The sequence below is a fragment of the Vulpes lagopus genome, chromosome 1, assembly GCF_018345385.1.
Source record: "Vulpes lagopus strain Blue_001 chromosome 1, ASM1834538v1, whole genome shotgun sequence".
NCBI lineage: Eukaryota > Metazoa > Chordata > Mammalia > Carnivora > Canidae > Vulpes > Vulpes lagopus.
In genome coordinates, this window is record NC_054824.1 from 90,702,235 (window position 1) to 90,721,268 (window position 19,034).

The following is a 19,034-nucleotide window of genomic DNA, read 5'->3' on the forward strand; positions in this document are numbered from 1 at the left end:
TGCATAGATAATTGTAACAAAGTAAAGATGAATAAATGCATTCAGATATCAGATAGAAACCTTTCAGAATTTGGCTAGTATCATTTTATGATTTAGCTCTGTTTACTCACCTTGATGTAAAAAACCTGACATTATTTATTCCTTGTGCTTCTTGTTTTCTGGTTTCTGATTTGCTTAGGATCCACGCCTGATTACTCCCTTGGCTTTTGCTTTAACATCAGATAATAGAGAACAAGTACAGTCTGGATTGGGAATATTATTGGAAGCTGCTCCACTGCCAGATTTTCCTGCATTAGTGTGAGTTGTAGTCATTTGCAGTGTATCTCTTGTGCTGGAATATCTTGCTGTGTTTCTTTAGTAGTCCTTGATGTAGAAAGACTAGAAAATTTGTGAATCAAAGACTTCATTATAATGGTAATTTTTCAAGTGCTTAAAAGAAAATTTGATTCCAGTAACTGAAAAGACCAGGTATATGCTCGGAGAAAAGTAGCTTCGGATGGGTTAAATATATTTTCCAGGCTCTATGCCGCTCCATCTCTCACCTCCTTTATTTAACATAGTGGCTTCTGGACTATACTTACATCTTACCAGTTCAGTTCTTACAGAGAATGTGCTTTCCCCATGTCAGCCATACTAAAGAAATAATAAATAAATAAATCCCGCAAGCAAACAAGCTTAAAAGACATTTAGATGTGAGGAAGAATTTCCTCAGTTTAAGGGTTGTAGGTAACCACAGGATTGCCAGCGGACAAGAGGGGAATCTGTTCTAAAGGACTAAACACTTCATAACCAACATGGCTTTTAGGACTAAAAAAAAAAACAACAAACAAAACAGGAAAAAAAAAATGAAGAGCTTTCCCTTCCCAGTTGTTTAAATGATAAGCCTAGGCATTATTTTCATTGACCAAATCTGGGTCATTTGCCAATGAAGGACCTTGGCAGATACCAAAGGTTCATCTGTGAGAACTGCATGGACTGAAAACTAGTTTGGAGGTAGTGGGAAGATTCCTAAAGAAAACTTTTGGAAAGTGGAATAGATAATGACCAGGCTGAATTGTCCACTAGACTCATTAATTTCAAACATTACGAGAATATATTATATTTGAAAAAAATGAGATTTTGGGGGCTCTCTGTAAACTAAGTGTCCAGTTGAGTTCTAGGGTGTGATCCTAGAGACCCGGGATCGAGTCCCACGTCAGGCTCCCTGCATGGAGCCTGCTTCTCCCTCTGCCTGTGTCTCTGCCTCTCTCTCTATGTCTCTATGAATAAATAAATAAAATCTTTTAAAAAATAAAATAAAAGTTTAAGTTCCGTACATAAATGAATTTGCAAAAGTAATTTGAATAAAATGAAGCAGGTTAGTGACTAGGTAAGACATTTTTGTATGCCGGGTTCTGAAAACTATAGCCGGCAGGAGCCTATGTTTGTAAATAAAGTTTTACTAAAAAAGGACACACCTGTTCATTTTCATATTGTCTGTATTTTCTGTGTCTACATTCATGCTATGACATCAGGGTTGGATAGTTGTGACAGAGACTATCTCAGAGACTATCTCAGCCCCTTAGGTCTGAGATACTTACTGCTTTGTCCTTTAAGAGAAGGTTTGCTAACCTCTGCTATGTTGCTATTGTTAAAGATTTATTGGGACTCCCTGGGTGGCCTAGCGGTTTAGGGCCTGCCTTTGGCCCAGGGCGCACGATCCTGGAGTCCCGGGATGGAGTCAAGTCCCGCATCAGGCTCCCGGCATGGAGCCTCCTTCTCCCTCTGCCTGTGTCTCTGCCTCTCTCTCTCTCTCTATGTCTATGATGAATAAAATCTTAAAAAAAAAAAAAAAGATTTATTTTTTTTATTTGAGAGAGAGAGAGCACGCACGTGTGCACAAGTGGAGGAGAGGGGCAGGTAGAAACAGGTTCCCCGTTTAGCTGGGAGCCTGGCATGGGACTCAACCCCTGAACCCCGGGATCATGACCTGAACAAAGGCAGATGCTTAACTGATGGAGCCACCCAGGCACCCCTCTGCTTTTTCTTTTAAGAGACTCTACAAACTCATTTCTCAGAATTAATAATTTAAGTGGTCATAAATTAGGAGATTAAGAACTGGAGAATAAGAGGTAGAGACCACATAATCAAAATTCTTTTTATTTTATAGTAGTTATTTTTAAACAAATAGAAAAATAAGGAGCTTCTCAAGTTAAAATGTAGAAATGATTTGTGAAGCTGCTTGATTTTGTGGTGGTTTGGTTGCTCCAGTTGTGGTAAGTGGACATAAAGGAAAGACTCTGTGTTTCAGAATGGAAAGCTTCAGCTTCACTGAAAGTGGGAGTCTCCTCCTCCGTCTCTGCAGATGAGCTCTTCCTACCATTTTTTTATATCACAGCAATCCCTCTCTTACTGGTGTTCTATAATTTTCCTTTAGACATTGTCTCTTTAGACACTCTCTTTAGATACTACTCTCATGTCTGTTTATGCCTTTGTATCCTCTTAGTTTAATAAGGTAAATTTATATGCTGTATGGATGGGGTAGGTGGGTACATAAGTAAGCTTTCTGATGTATGCTTGTTTTATTTAGACATTTAACAACATGTGAGGGCCCTTCTATTCATTTTAGATACTGCAGTAACTTAGACCAGGGCCTCTGTCATATGACTTACATTCTATTTGGGAGACAAGTTAAAAAAATTAGGTTTCATAATGTACATGTCAGTATAGGTGGAGGGGCCTCTCTGAGGAAGTGAATTTAAACTGAGATTGATGATAAGAAGGAACCAACTATATATGGATCTAGTGGGAAGAATGTTGTAGGTAAAGGAACAGCTCATTCAAAGACCCTGAGGCAGGACCAAGACGGAAAGGGAAGGGGCAGAATGGAAGTAAGGTTGCTGAGAATATAGGGAGAAAGGACAAGAATGAAGGACATGGGTAAAGGACGGCTGATGTTGCCCACAGTAAGAAGGAAGCATTAACGCTACTAAATTTTTACAAATAATCCATACTCATAGACTAGTTCTAGTGCCTCCAAACCAGAGGTGATATTGTCATTATAAAAGGTTGTAAGTAGAAAAGCATTTCCTTGTCAAATATTTAGGATATTTTCCAAAATTTGACTTCATCATAGATGCCAAGATTATTTAAAAAACATCTGAAGACTTGTATTCCCAGAAAGATCCATTCTAGAGATTCTCTAATTCTATACTAACTGACTTTCCTCTATTTTTTTTAAGGTTTTATTATTTATTCATGACAGACACAGAGAGAGAGGTAGAGACACAGGCAGAGGGAAGAGCAGGTTCCATGCAGGGAGCCTGACGTGGGACTCCAGGATCACACCCCAGGCTGAAGGAGGCGCTAAACCACTGGGCCACCGGGGCTGCCCTATTTTTTTTTTTTTTTCAAGATTTTTTTTATTGGGAGAGAGCAGGCGTACAAGCAGGCAAGAAGGGCAGACAGAGAATCTCAAGCTGACTCCAAGCTAAGCGCGGAGCCTGTGGAGGGGCTCAGTTTCATGACCCCGGAGATCATGTTTTGAGCTGAAATCAAGAGTCAGATGCTCAACCAACTGAGGCATCCAGGCTCCTCCTCCTCCTCCTCCTGTACTTTTTGTAATTATTATTATTTTTTATTCCTATTCAGACTTGGAGAAAGTATAGCAGCAAACAATGCTTACAGACAGCAGGAAACAGAACATATGCCCAGGAGAATGCCTTTGCAATCACTAAATCACAGTCTTCCAACATCTGTAAAATGTTTAACTCCTCCACTTTTAAAAGCTAGAGTTCCTGGATTGAACATTGAGGAATTAATAGAGAAACTTCAGGCTGGAATGGTGGTGAGTAAATAGCCATTTTAAATGGGATTCTGACTGGTACATACCAACTAAATGTCAGCCCTGATTATTAACATTTATTTAAATAACTTTAGATATAAATTTGATCAATGAAGCCTTTTAATATGAAAATAACAATATTCTAGAAATTTTGGGAAGAAAAAGATTAGCTATAAAATCCCCACATTTTAAAACAGCATTTTCCCCCCTAGACATCCCCAGTTAGCCCACCCTCATCCTCTCTGTCCCTGTTTAAGAAATCTATCCCACAAGCATACCAAGTCCTACCCAGATACCCTTCTGTAATAGCCAGGTTAGCGAAATGTTTGTGAAACACCTCACAAGACATTCATTTCTTTACTTTGTTACTCATGAAGCTTTAATGATTTAGTTTCACACTAGGCATTTATTTTTTTATTGTGCTGAGTGTTAAAATTTTCTGATTTTTTTTTTTTTTTTTTTTTTTTTTTTTACTGTTGTCCTGAAACTTAGGTAAAGGATCATATTAATGATGTGAGAATATCTGACATAATGGATGTATATGAGATGAAACTGTCCACATTAGCCGTGAGTACAAGCTTATTTTAGCTCTATGTAACAGTTAAGTTTTAATAGATGTTTTCTGTGATAAAGATCAATGGTATGTTTTCTTATAGTCCAAAGAAAGCAGACTACAAGATCTTTTGGAAGCAAAAGCTCTAGCCCTTGCACAGGCTGATAGACTGATTGCTCAGTATCGCTGTCAAAGAACTCAAGCTGAGACGGAGGTGTGTACAATATAAATAATGACTTATCCAGTAAGTAGAAAAATAAATCAAGTAGAATGTGTACAAAATTTTAGTTATATTTCGGTTACCCTGTCTGAAGTAAACTGTTCTCAGCATTTGATACAACTATTCCCTCCATCTTGACACCTTCTCCCCTTTAATTTGGATTACCTCATTACCTTCTGATTTTCTTTCTACCATAATGGATATTCTTTTCCTTTTTTTTTTTTTTAATTTTTATTTATTTATGATAGTCACACACAGAGAGAGAGAGAGAGAGAGAGAGAGAGAGGCAGAGACATAGGCAGGGGGAGAAGCAGGCTCCATGCACCGGGAGCCCGACGTGGGATTCGATCCTGGGTCTCCAGGATCGCGCCCTGGGCCAAAGGCAGGCGCTAAACCGCTGCATCACCCAGGGATCCCCAGATATTCTTTTCCTATAGACTTTATGAATTTCTCTTTCTCCATTCAACCCTCAAATGTTGGTTTCTCCCAACATTATGTTCTAAGCCCTTTGTCCTTCTTTGGGTGGCCCAGGGTTTCAGTCATTACCAAATGTTAATGCCACCAATTTTATGTGCTGAGCCCAGATCCTTTTTACTAAATACTAAATGCTTCCTGTATAGCTCTGTTTAAATATATCACAAATACTTCCCATTCAGCATGACCAATCCTGAACTCATTATCCTTTTTAAAAATTTATTCTTATTTATATATTCCCTCTTGTTCTTCAATGTTTTCCAGACCAGAAACCTAGAAGTCACATAATTTACCTCCTACAATTAGTCATTCTCCAAATCCAGTTGATTCTACCTTCTGAATATTGCTTTTTTGTGCCTTATCTCTGTTTTTGCCCTATTTGCTATGGATCAAATCCTTTTCATTTTTTATATAAATCATAGCAGAGCCTCTAGTCTCTATACCCTCAGTCTGGAGCCCTCTTCTCAACCACCCTCTATGTGCATCCCAAGTCATCTGTCTTTTGCATTTGGTTCCACCCTCCCTTATCTCCCACGATGATCCATGAGGCTGCAATCTGATTTTATTGCTTCTATGCTAAATACTGTGCAGTGGCTTACCCTTTTACTCAGCAGATGATTTTAAATTCCTTAGTTTGGCACACATGATTCTAACTACTTTCATTCTGCATCTCTTTGCATTTCTGTGCATTCTCTGCAATCAACTATATTAGATTACTTTGCAGTTTCTTATGCAGTTTTATTACCTTGCAGTTACTTAACATACTCAGGTTTCCTTGTCCTTGTAACTTGCTCTTCCATGTCTGGAACACCTTTTCCTCTTTCTCTGCTTAAATTCCTAATAATCCTTCAGATTTTAGTTTAAATATCCCCATTTCTTAGGAAGCTGTCCCACACATGTGAAAATTATATAACCTTCCCCATACCCTCAATGTCAGAAACTCTTTCAGTATCTCCCGGCCCCAGCAAGCTGAGTACTTGGCACAAGGTAGATGCTTAGAAAGTTTGGCATTTGCTGTGTGTGTATATGCACACAATGTATACATTAGGAGTGAGAGCTTACTGCAATAATATGGAATTCCTAGCAAATATAAACAGAGTCTCAACAGTTCAGTGTCATTTATAAAGAATTATAATAAAGTCATCACTTTAGAGAGAGGCATTAAAATCAGTGACACATAAAATACCATCGAGTTTTCTCAGAGTACATGTATTTGAAAAAATATGAATAAATATAACCGTACGTTTTCCTTTTCTTCTTTTGAAAAGGATTCGTTTATCTTGACTGATGGCATGTTAAATATATCATAAATTGCAACAAAGAAAATTAGTGATATTAAAATCATTTTGTTCTCTCTCTTCTCATAGCACATTCTTAGATTCTATTTTGGACATGTCTTGCATTTTACTGGAGAACTTAATGTTTATCCATTTTACTGGAAAGGCTTCTTATAAAAATAACACTAAATAGTAGGGTATTATTGCTTTATATATAGACTGTCATAAAAACAGAGAAGGGCTTAGGTTTTTATCTGGTTCAAAATGAGAGTATTTTTCAGGTAAAGGGTAGTGGGGAAGTTCACTTCTCATTCTCGTTTTCTATTTCTTTAATATTTCATGTCACAAATTGATTTTCTGTGTAAAGTTAGAATTTAAAATGAATACACAGCATTGCTTTTCTGTGGCCCTAAAATCCTTTTGTAAACATTCACATATTCTGATAATTTGTGAAACTTACACATCACAAGTAAGTGAAGTATTGCTTACTTAAACTCAAGATCAAAGTCAGAAACAGAATACAGGTCTCTGTTTCTTTCCATATCACATATTAATTTAGGTGTATTTCCTGATTGTGCTAGTTTAATTTTAAGTGTTTGCTTAACATCTGTGATATAGTTAAGATCTTATTCTAAATTTCTACCTGAAATGGGAAAACTGATTTTTCTAACTTTTTGGTTTAGTGTTAATGGCTGGCTCCAAGGACCACACATACTCTTTCAATGGGGTACAGAATGTAGTACTACCTTCATGTTGTTATAATTGTGTTCATTTCCATGAATCTGGTCATACCAGGATTATTCTAGTCAGAACAATCTATTAAGTAAAAGAACTATAACAGCGTATATGTGACTAACAAAACCTTATATAACCCAATAGATGCTAGCCTATTAGATATTTGGTAAACCTTTCAAATTGTAGAAACTGAGCGTATTACATACATGATAGTAGAAAAGTTTCTGTTTTGTTTTAGGCACGGACACTTGCTGGTATGTTGAGAGAAGTTGAAAGAAAAAATGAAGAGCTTGGTGTGTTGCTGAAGGCACAGCAGGTTGAATCAGAAAGAGCACAGAGTGATATTGAGCATCTCTTCCAACATAATAGGAAATTAGAGTCTGTGGCCGAAGAACATGAAATACTGACAAAATCCTACATGGAACTTGTTCAGAGGTAAATTAATAAAGTAAAAGTTCCTGTGTAAAGTTAGAACTTAAAATGAACACACAGCATTTCTTTTCTGTGGCCCTAAAATCCTTTTGTAAGCATTCACATGTTCTGATAATTTGTGAAACTTACACATCACAAGTAAGTGAAGTATTGCTTACTCAAACTCGGGATCAAAGTTGGAAACAGAATACAGGTCTCTGTTTCTTTCCAATTGACTCTGCTTCTTTCATGTATTCATGCAGTCCTCTGTTGTCTGGGATGTTAGCACCACAAAAACAAGTTGAGTCTCTTTGTCCTGTAGGTCCTGGAACAGTACTCAATAGACAGGCATTCCGTAAATGTTAAGGGACCTTAATTATCACAGTTCACGTTAAGTTGAGCCACGTGAATTGGCCATTTCTGCAGATCAAATGTGTTTCATAGTATTCAGTCTAATGGCAGGGAAATACAGCTGTCAGTGTTTAAACCATTGCTAAATCTGTAGTCAGTATTTCTTCTTAATGTCATTGAATATGGTTTACTTATATGTGTGACTACATCTGTGGAATAAATTCTTATAAGTAAATTGTAGGGTTAAAAGGTATGTGCTTTCAAATTTTTGATGGATTAAGTTTCCTTCCAAAAAAGCTACACTTATTTATATGCTTACTAACAAAATGTGAGATTGATAACATTTTCCTCCTTCGTCAAACTTTTTAATCTTTTAGATCAATTTTAAAACTTCTGAAATATAAGGAAGACCAGGAACAATTACAGATTTTCTACCAAACAATAAAAATTAAAACATTCTGGTTCACTTGTTCTTTGTTTTAATTTATAATTTAAGATTGGTTAAGATTTGAAAAAAATGCTCTATTTATGCTATTAATTTAGAGATCTAGAAAATTTTAACTTTGTAAGGTTCATGTACTTACTTGCCCATCAATAAAAATGAAGGGTGGAAAAATGTATGGCATCTAGAAAATTTGTGATGCTAAAATTTCCTAAACAGGATATTTTCTCCCAGCAACAACTTTCTTCAATGTCTGCTTGAGGCAGCCCTGATAGAGTGGACTGTTGGTGGTAAGTCAGGGTGTGAGAAAAAGTAAGCAGTGGTCCCACAGAAGTATGCAGTTTCCAGGACCCCCTGTTGTTCCAGATAATAAATAAGGGGCCAAGAGGTAAAACTCCTGCCTTCAGGAGCCAGAAGGGTAAAGATAGGGTAAAGAAAGGTCATTTGTAATGGTAGGGACAAAAGGCATTCAAATTCAGAATTTTCAAAACCATGTGGAAAACCATGTGGAAAACCATGTGGGACAGATAAAACACTTTCTAGGCAAATTTGGCCAGTGCCACCAGTTTGTACTTAGTGAAGGGAGGAGGACATTTTATGCTTAAGATACTTGGGTGTCAAAGTATCACTTAAGGAAGTATTACTGTGTTTATTTTGCAGGTAAACTAAGCAGGACTGTTAGATGCAGAGCTCTAAAGAAAGGAGAAGTTTAATATCCTCAACTACTTCATTAGTTTGACATTTTAAATTCAATATACGTTATGCTGAAGAGGCTAATGATGGCAGATTTTTTTGTTTTTTAATAGACTTCATCCTTTTATAGAAGTTTTTTAAAAATTTCTGGACCTAACTATGAAAATATCTATAATATATATAGCAAATTATATAGCAAATTATGTTATCTGCAAAGCTCTGTATTCATAAATATGAGGTCAGTGCCCTACACATTTCCTTTTTAGAGTAAATACTACCTCCTAAGTCAGCCAAAACTATCTTTAATATGTTTTAGCGTTAATCTAACTTTCTTTATGTCCTGCTTATTCATGACATTCCTCTCCTTACCTTCAGTGTTTGCAGTTTGATTTGAAGAAATAATAAAGGACACACAGTTTTCTCCATCATGTTTGCCTCCATAAAAATATCAACTTGTTTTTTCATCTTGTTTTTTCAGGAATGAAACCACTGAAAAGAAGAATAAAGATTTACAGACCATGTGTGATTCTCTGAATAAACAAATTGAGACGGTGAAAAAGTTAAATGAATCATTCAAGCAACAAAATGAAAAGTAAAATCTCTAGTTCTTAATTCTAATTACTTTGGATTTTTAAAAAACAGTGATTCCTCTTATGCAGAGCATTGTTTTTTATAGATAAAATTAATACAATTATCACTTACTTTTTTTAATTATCACTTATCTTAGATATAAAATATATACTTGGCAAAATGTAAAGGTAATTACTGTTCTTACTAATATTCTCTTCAAATACTTGTTGGGAAGAAAAATAAAATTTTTTTTTTGTTTTCTTCTATATTTTTTTTTATAACTTCAGAACTATTGCCCAATTATTAGAGAAAGAAGAACAGAGAAAAGAAGTACAGAACCAACTTGTAGACAGAGAATGTAAGCTAGCAAGTAAGTAGTTTCTTATTTAATAAAAAAATAAGAGCATGATTTTATTTTCTACTCTCATTTTTTTTAAAAAAATAGTCACATTTTTTTTTTTTTTTTTTTTTTTAATAGTCACATTTTAAATAGCTCCCGGATGCCTGGGTGGCGCAGCGGTTTGGTGCCTGCCTTTGGCCCAGGGCGCCATCCTGGAGACCCAGGATTGAATCCCACGTCAGGCTCCCGGTGCATGGAGCCTGCTTCTCCCTCTGCCTGTGTCTCTGCCTCTCTCTCTCTCTCTCTCTCTGTATGACTATCATAAATAAATAATAAAAAATAAATAAATAAAAATAAACAGCTCCCTTCTTCTAGTTAGATTGATTAAGTTGAAAAAGCAATTTATTTTTTTTAAATCTGGGAATTAGAGGAAATGATTGTCTTTTTAAAATAGTTTTAAAAGAATGTAACAGCAGGTGGCAGTGCTAGGTAACTTTTAGTTACCAGCTTCTTAGAGGCAATAGCTCTGAAATGATCCACAGAAATATTTGTGTTCTAACTCACTTGCCTTAGAGCACGGACATCTGCCTATATAATCTTTCATACTTCTCTCCATCTCTTTGCTAACCCTTAAGCTATGGGGATTTCTTTCTCTTTGTTACTCTCTTTATAATATCAGAAACAGAGGAAGAGGGAAAGACGTGGAGATTTGGCATTTTCTGTGGAATATTGGCCTAGGGCAAGAGTTTTGTGGTGTTTTTTTATTCATCAGATATTATAAAACTTTTATTTCCAGGAAGATACTTCTTCATCTTCCCATCTTGTCATTCTTCTGCTCTAATTACTTAGTGGCTAATAAATCTTTTCAGGGTAACATCGATATAGGACCTCTGAGCATATAACGGACTGTTTGTTTGTTTTAAGATTTGCAACAAAAAACAAAATTACAAGAAGAAAAGATTAAAATCTTGCAGAAAGAAAGGGAAGATAAGGAAGAAACCATTGATATCCTTAGAAAGGAAATAAACAGAACAGAACAAATAAGAAAAGAATTGAGCATTAAGGTAAGAATCTGTTGAGTTCTCATCTCATTTGTACGAATGAGTAAGTCTGATTTTGTGGAGAAGGTGAATTTGGATAAGTTACAATTCTGTTTCTTTAGTAATTTTATTTGGAAGATACTACAATTTCAAAATGGACCATTGTTTTTTTTATAAAGAAAGGTTCTCTCAAAATATGAAAGCCTGTATTTCCTAAAATCATGGAAAAACTTATTTAATATATATTGTGTGCCAGCAGTTATTGCTTTTAAGTGAGGAAATACAGAAGAGTTCCCAGTTCTGGATGTCACATGTAGGTGGTGCTGTATGTGGCTGCCTATCCCTGCGTTTAGAGATGAGAATAATAATAGTAGTTCCTATTTGTGAAGAACTTTATAATTTACAAAGGACTCTGAAACAGTTTTCTTAATCTTCTCTTTGACAAACATATTAATAAATAAGTATCAATAAATGTTTTCAACCTACAAATGAAACTGAGTCTTGAGTTACTGAGGGTCTGTCACAAAGCTAAGTGCAACAGTAGACTTACACAGTATTCTGAATCTAAGTCCACTGTGGCTCATTCCACATTTTATCATGGTTGTTTGTGTGTGGTAGCTATGAATAGCATTTTCTGCCCCATCTGCTACCAGAAAGGTGAGAACACACCAGTATTAAAATGACCACTTCAACAACTCTAGAGCACAAGTGACAGAAGAGGTGTAAAATTTAATGCTGCATTTACTGATTTCCTGCTTCTGCTTTAATGTGGTCATCTTAATAGTGATTCTAAGTTGTAATGTGTAGTGTTTTTGCAAAATTTAGCTGCTAATTTGACTAAAAAGACTGAATTGTCTTTCCAATTTGTATTATATTTTTTAATAATTACTTAACCTTACCATATAATTTAATTAACAAAAATATAATACATATTTGTAATGTGTCTTTTGACATGGTTGTTTTACAGATGAAAAATAGGACATCTTAAGATATCTGTGAAGGGAAGACATGCTAAGTTTGTTTTCCTCAACTCATTTTCCCTCCCCTCTCCTCTCCCACCCCCCCAATTCCTAGGCTTCCTCTCTAGAGGTTCAGAAGGCCCAATTAGAAGGTCGATTGGAAGAGAAAGAGTCGCTGGTGAAACTTCAGCAAGAGGAGTTGAACAAACACTCTCATATGATAGCAATGATCCACAGCTTAAGTGGAGGAAAAATAAGTCCAGAAACTGTGAATCTCAGTATATAGACATTGTGTATTTATCTTCCAGGGGAGGTGTGGTAGGGAAGGTAATTTGTGACTCCGGAACAATAGCCAATAATTATCTAATTATTAATTTAGTAAAGAACCTCATCTGATAAATATTTTTATTTGGTCTTAAAAGTTTTATTTCTTGTTTCTGGCTTTTATTGCTTAAAGCTTCTTTGGTTCTTCTATTAGAATGTTCTTAACCGCCATTATTGTTTTTCTAAGGTTTTTCCTCTTTTTCTTGGTTGTTTTCCACTTCTGCTTTTTAATTTATTCTCATTTGTGATTAGATTTTAAAATCAAACTTTCTTGATATAACCTCCTAGAGATTAAGAAATTGAAAATACAATTATTAGTATAAAAGAAGGCATGGCATTGCCAGAGAAGTTTTTCTCTAAATAACACAAAAGAAAATTCACTAAACTTAAAATAATTGTATTATTGCATTTAAGATGCAGTCAGATTTATGGTATTAGTTCTAAATTTGAAAAAAAATGCAATGAATAGTTAGAGAAATAATATGAAAAAATAGAAAATATCTGTGTTAAATGAATACATTGTCACATCTTAAAAAGCTATTTGTAGAATTATTAATGAGTAGCTTTAGTGTTTTACTTTTTAAAATATACCATGTTGATCTGCCCGTATCATTTCCAATCCATTATGAATTTCTTTTGATTTATACAAGGATAACTTGGATTCCGCCCTTGATACATAGTGAGATATTTATGATTTGTTGATTCTAATGTGAATTGCATTTAATTTCTTTCATTTAATTAGTTTTTAATTTGGCCGTTTAATTTTAAGGCATAGGTTAAATATCCTTGTTCACGTTATCTCTTTATTTAAAAAAAAATTTTTTTTTTATTATTTATTTATGTAGTCCTACAGAGAGAGAGAGAGAGGCAGAGACATAGGCAGAGGAAGAAGCAGGCTCCATGCACCGGGAGCCTGACGTGGGATTCGATCCCGGTCTCCAGGATCGCGCCCTGGGCCAAAGGCAGGCGCCAAACCGCTGCGCCACCCAGGGATCCCTCGTTATCTCTTTAATACAAGAGAATTTTTCAGTACTCTTCATTTGTTTTTTGTTATATTTTATTTACTAATGAGAGACAGAGAGAGGCAGAGACATAGGCAGAGGGAGAAACAGGCTCCATTCAGGGAGCCCGATGCGAGACTCAATCCCAATACTCCAGGATCACGCACTGGGCGAAAGGCAGATGTTCAACCACCGACCCACCCAGGTGCCCCAGTACTCTTCATTTGAATCAAATGTTGTAAATAGTGTTTAAGAATAGTTTTTGTATCCATATTTTAGTTGGTTTTATTGCTGTAGTTTCCAACCATTAATTTTGCTTGATGTTTTCTTCCCTGTTTATATCTTCATGTGACTTAAGTGAATTTAGATTTACTTCTATTTTTCAATTATAGTATATCTGAATTTATGTTTAGAAGTTAAATATATTTTCATAATTTGCTAATTACAAATTAAGTAATTTGCTAATTACAAATTTGCTAATTACAAATTAAGTATCAAACTATCATAGTTTTACATACTTGAATACATGTATAGTTCTGCAAATTTTTTTAAAAAGCATTGTACAGAGTAACACATTTTAGGTTGCTACTTGTTCTATAAGGGGTACATTCTGTTTCTCTTTTGAAATTGCAGGGATTTTCATTTTTATATGAAAACAATGTTTAAATGGATAGAGATGACTGAAGAACAAAAGGCTCTGTAAAGTAAAAAATTTCTGTAAAATAAATAAATGAACCAAAAGCTCTAAGGAAAATCAAACTATCTTTACAGTTTAGACACTTTCGAGACACTGAGCCTAGCCCAGTGCTGCCCAATAGAACTTTTTGTAATGTTGGAAATGTTCTATATATGTCCAGTATCATAGTCTTTAGCCACATGTGATTTTTAAGCACTTAAAATATGGCTAGTGCAACTGAAGAATTTAGATTTTAATTGCCATCCTGCTGGACAGTGCAGACCTAGTCCATTCTTGCAAAAATGCATTTATTTAAGGTACTCAATTTGCCTATTCTTAAAGACCATATAGACAGAGACTCCATATGTTTTTTAGCAACCTTTTTTTTAATACAGCAGTTTTAATTGTTGTATTGAAGTCATTCCTGATGTCTCTAAAGAGAAAAATAATTTAGCTTTAAAGGTGAGTACTAATCATCCTCTTCATTTCTTCTGTTTATCCTAGTCTTTCTGTCTCTTACAGCCTCTTTCATATGGTTTCTATTATTTTTCTTAATCTTAGTATGTTGAGCACTTTTTTATTTTTTTGCTTCTTAGGTCTATGTACCTCAGATTAAAATAACAAGGGGTATGTGTGTTGGGGGGGGTATTTTCTTTCTTTAAAACAAATGATTTCTTTGTGTCCATGTGTGCATAACCATTTCCTAATAGAGAAAGTAGAACTAAATAAATGCATCATTGTCCTAAAATTGTTCAGATTCTCTAAAAATTTTGCTATGAAAAGTTTGTCCAAGCGTATATTAGCACAGTTCCTTTTGCCATTTACATTTGCCACTTGAGTAGACATGAACTACTCTTAAAATTTGGCTGATTGAAGTTTATACTAAACTGTCTATTTAATGTCAGGGCAAAAACAACTACTCGTTAAAACTTAATGCTGTGTTTTGGGGGGAAATTATCAGATTAGTGTCCTTTTAGTTGTATTTATTTGTTATAAGGCTACTTATTTATGTGAAGGATATAATGAGACTGTCTTGAGTTAGGATTCTTAGTTAAATGAGAATGTTTGACTTTCAACTTCCACCTGAAGCTCATTCACATATGTTAAGGTACCTCTAATCAAGGTATATTCCTTAAAACTCATAACCTTTAATTTGATTCTTTTCCTCTTTTCAGATAGTTACAAATTGTGTTTACAGCCTTGCTTCTGATTTATCTACTGATGAACCAAACACATGCCCTGTACAAAGTAATTAATTTTGTAGGAGTCAATAAACATTTCTGTAAATGGCCAGATAGTAAATATTTCAGGCTTTATGAGTCATAGAGTCTCTCTTACAACTATTCAATTCTGCAACTGTAGCAAGAAAGCAGCCATAGATAGCATATACATGAATAGGCATGGTTGTGTTGTAATAAAACTTTATTTACAAAAACAGTCAAGCCTTTACTATTGGGTGCTATATCTTACTGATTAATTAGCCCTTTTATCATTAAGAAATGGGTCTCTCTATCTTTGGTAAACTTTGTCTTGAGGTCTATTTTATTTGATATGAATATAGCCACTCCAGCCTTTTTATGTTTTATGCTGGCCTGGTATATATTCTTCTATCCATTTACTTTTAACCTGTGTTGTTAGATTAAAAAACAAAGATCAAATTTTTATATATATCTTAGCAATTAAGTCCTTAACTTTCATAGTCCATTTGGAGTTATTATTGTACTACTTAGTATAAAATGTAGAAATCCTACAATTGTGTTGGCTCTTTTACCTTCTCATCCCTTATGTTACAGCTGACACATATATCTATCTATATTATTAAACTCCAAAACAATGTTATAACTTTTGCTGTAAACAATTATATGGAAATAATCTGGCTCTCAACATCATAATATATTTACCTATTTACTCACAACAATACACACAAGTAGTATCTTCCTTATAACACTATTTTTCTCTTTTGAAATAATAAGTACTTGTAAGGAGATACTGGAAATACAAGGTTTCTTCCACTTTTGACCCACTAGTCTCAGCATCCATTGATAATCCTTGCTTGAATTAGTTGTTACTCTGATGGTTGCCACCTTTTTTTTTAATGGAAGAAAATGGAACATTTTGCTAACATTATGATAATACTGGGATTAGTAAACAAAATTACATCTATTACATCATTGACCAAACATAGTATTTATAGTTTTACAGTTAATAGAATATGTACTTTTTTGTATACATATTCTCACAAGCCAAGAATATGAGATTTGCTTTCTGTAGCTTAAGAAAATAATAAGTGTGTTGAGCATATGGAATATTTTTTCCAACCACAGGGTGGTTTGAATCTTATTTTCCTTCCCAAACCCCCTAATTTGAGAATTGCTCACTTGCGTTGGCCCTCTGAATGATCATCAGTAAATATTAAACACATTTTACCCTTAATGATAAATAAGTCTCTTGGATTAAGAAACCAACTGTATATTTTCAGCATTCACTGAGTTTGCATTCAAGATAATTAATTTTTAAAAATGAACAAATAAAAATATGCCTTTCAAAGGTAGAGTTTATTTTTTAGAACATGAATAATTAACCTCTTACGTACTTGAAATTGTATGAGAGGAATACATTTAGAGGAAACAAAAAATTAAAAATTCAAGGGTTTCTTTGAATCTGCAAATTACTTTGAAATCTTAAAAAATCTTACTCTGTTCAGCATTTTGTAGCTAATTGACTTTCTTCCTGTCCTGCAAAGATTGAAGCTTGTTTTGTTTATGCTTGTGTTCATCTAAACATTTCAAAAATACCCTAAGAAAACTTAATTATCACCATGAATGAGAGGTATCCTAATTACCAGAAACCAGCTTCTTCACATTATAATACAAATAGCCCATCATAAAGGTCATTAGATGTGAGAAGTAACTTTCTTACCAACTAAATACACGTTTTCAGTTAGCTTAATTCCCCAAGGACCCAGTGTTTATATGTTCTTGGTATCTCAAAAAAAAAAAAAAGGATAATCCTAGGATATACAGCAAAGGGCTTTTTAAGTATGATCTAGCCAGTCCTGCATAAGAAAGTGACATTTTCAAAGTCAATAGAGTAGGTTGGGTTACAGTTTCATTATATTATTAAAAACTAATTTTCCACTAAGTAGCTGGGCATTTGGCAGGGATTTAGTAGTGAACATGATTCTCCCTCTCCATTACATTATCTACACTCTTCCAAGAATTCATCTCACTAATCTCAAAGAGCCAAAAGATACAATGTATTAGAGTAGCCTTATACTGTTCTCAAACTTCAAATAAAAGGATTTATGATTAGCCCTAGGAAAAGACAACACTTCATGTTCAATTAGGCAGTGTTTTCGTTTACCCACAAATAAAGGCTAGTATTAACTACTACACACTAATTTGTACAAAGCCCACAGTTAATCAGCATGTTAGAGCTGAAAGGATTCTTAAAAAACAGTAAACCGTGTGTTTCAAAAAGATTTAAACTTTATATTTTCAGAAAAGCCCGCTGATTCAAACACATACTGATCAAAGTATGTGATTAAAAAATAAACATGGATTGTGGTCAGTTTCACTTCTAGGAATTTATCTTAAGAGTGTACACTAATATTTAGGATGTGCATTACAACACTTTATTGTACCACAAAATTCAAAACAACCCATGTATACAGTGTAAAATATATTCATTAAAATAACAGCCTTTTTAAAAAATATATTGAAATATATGGGCACATAAAGATCCCTGGTGCGTTATGTAGAAAAAGCATGAAATCAAATTATTTGTAAGCAGTGATTCACATACCTGCATATCTTTAAGATATATAGGTGTGTATAAATATGCAATACATAAATATAAATGGGTAAACAGTGGTTGTCTTTGAATAAATTAATTCCGGTTTTTACATCCTAAAATTTGTAACTAAGTGTTACTTTTAAATTTTTGAAATTGTTTTATTTTTATTTATTTATTTATTTATTTATTTTTTTACCAGGCTCTGTGCTGAGAACTTTATTTCCATTCAATAGCTCATTTGAATTCTTGACAATTCTTTTTTGTTGTTGTTGTTCAGGATTTTTTTTTAATAATTTTTATTGGTGTTCAATTTACCAACATACAGAATAACACCCAGTGCTCATCCTGTCAAGTGTCCCCCTCAGTGCCCGTCACCCATTCACCCCCACCCCCCTCCCTCCTCCCCTTCCACCACCCCTAGTTCATTTCCCAGAGTTAGGAGTCTTTATGTTCTGTCTCCCTTCCTGATATTTCCCACACATTTCTTCTCCCTTCCCTTATATTCCCTTTCACTATTATTTATATTCCCCAAATGAATGAGAACATACACTGTCCTTCTCCAATTGACTTACTTCACTCAGCATAATACTCTCCAGTTCCATCCATGTTGAAGCAAATGGTGGGTATTTGTCGTTTCTAATTGCTGAGTAGTATTCCATTGTATACATAAACCACATCTTCTCTATCCATCATCTTTCGATGGACACCGAGGCTCCTTCCACAGTTTGGCTATTGTGGACATTGCTGCTAGAAACATCGGGGTGCAGGTGTCCCGGCGTTTCATTGCATCTGAATCTTTGGGGTAAATCCCCAACAGTGCAATTGCTGGGTCGTAGGGCAAGTCTATTTTTAACTCTTTGAGGAACCTCCACACAGTTTTCCAGAGTGGCTGCACCAGTTCACATTCCCACCAACAGTGTAAGAGGGTTCCCTTTTCTCCGCATCCTCTCCAACATTTGTTGTTTCCTGCCTTGTTAATTTTCCCCATTCTCACTGGTGTGAGGTGGTATCTCTTTGTGGTTTTGATTTGTATTTCCCTGATGGCAAGTGATGCATAGCATTTTCTCATGTGCATGTTGGCCATGTCCATGTCTTCCTCTGTGAGATTTCTCTTCATGTCTTTTGCCCATTTCCTGATTGGATTGTTTGTTTCTTTGGTGTTGAGTTTAATAAGTTCTTTATAGATTTTGGAAACTAGCCCTTTATCTGATATGTCATTTGCAAATATCTTCTCCCATTCTGTAGGTTGTCTTAGTTTTGTTGATTGTATCCTTTGCTGTGCAAAAGCTTCTTATCTTGATGAAGTCCCAATAGTTCATTTTTGCCTTTATTTCTCTTGCCTTCGTGGAT

General features: G+C 34.8%; 1 protein-coding gene across 3 annotated transcripts in view; it reads left to right on the forward strand.

The window, feature by feature from the left end:
- CIP2A (cellular inhibitor of PP2A) overlaps positions 1-18,010 on the forward strand; it is a 38,173-nt gene extending 20,163 nt beyond the window's left edge. For 2 of the 3 annotated variants that reach the window (XM_041751939.1, XM_041751948.1), the window contains 9 exons: positions 179-297; positions 3,631-3,826; positions 4,316-4,390; positions 4,480-4,590; positions 7,321-7,517; positions 9,458-9,571; positions 9,837-9,919; positions 10,814-10,953; positions 12,004-18,010. In XM_041751939.1, coding sequence (XP_041607873.1) covers positions 179-297; positions 3,631-3,826; positions 4,316-4,390; positions 4,480-4,590; positions 7,321-7,517; positions 9,458-9,571; positions 9,837-9,919; positions 10,814-10,953; positions 12,004-12,174 — 1,206 coding nt within the window. In that variant the 3' untranslated portion in view covers positions 12,175-18,010. The remainder of the gene's footprint in view (positions 1-178; positions 298-3,630; positions 3,827-4,315; positions 4,391-4,479; positions 4,591-7,320; positions 7,518-9,457; positions 9,572-9,836; positions 9,920-10,813; positions 10,954-12,003) is intronic. The other variant, XM_041751931.1, reaches the window with a different exon arrangement.
- The last annotated feature ends 1,024 nt before the right edge of the window (positions 18,011-19,034 follow it).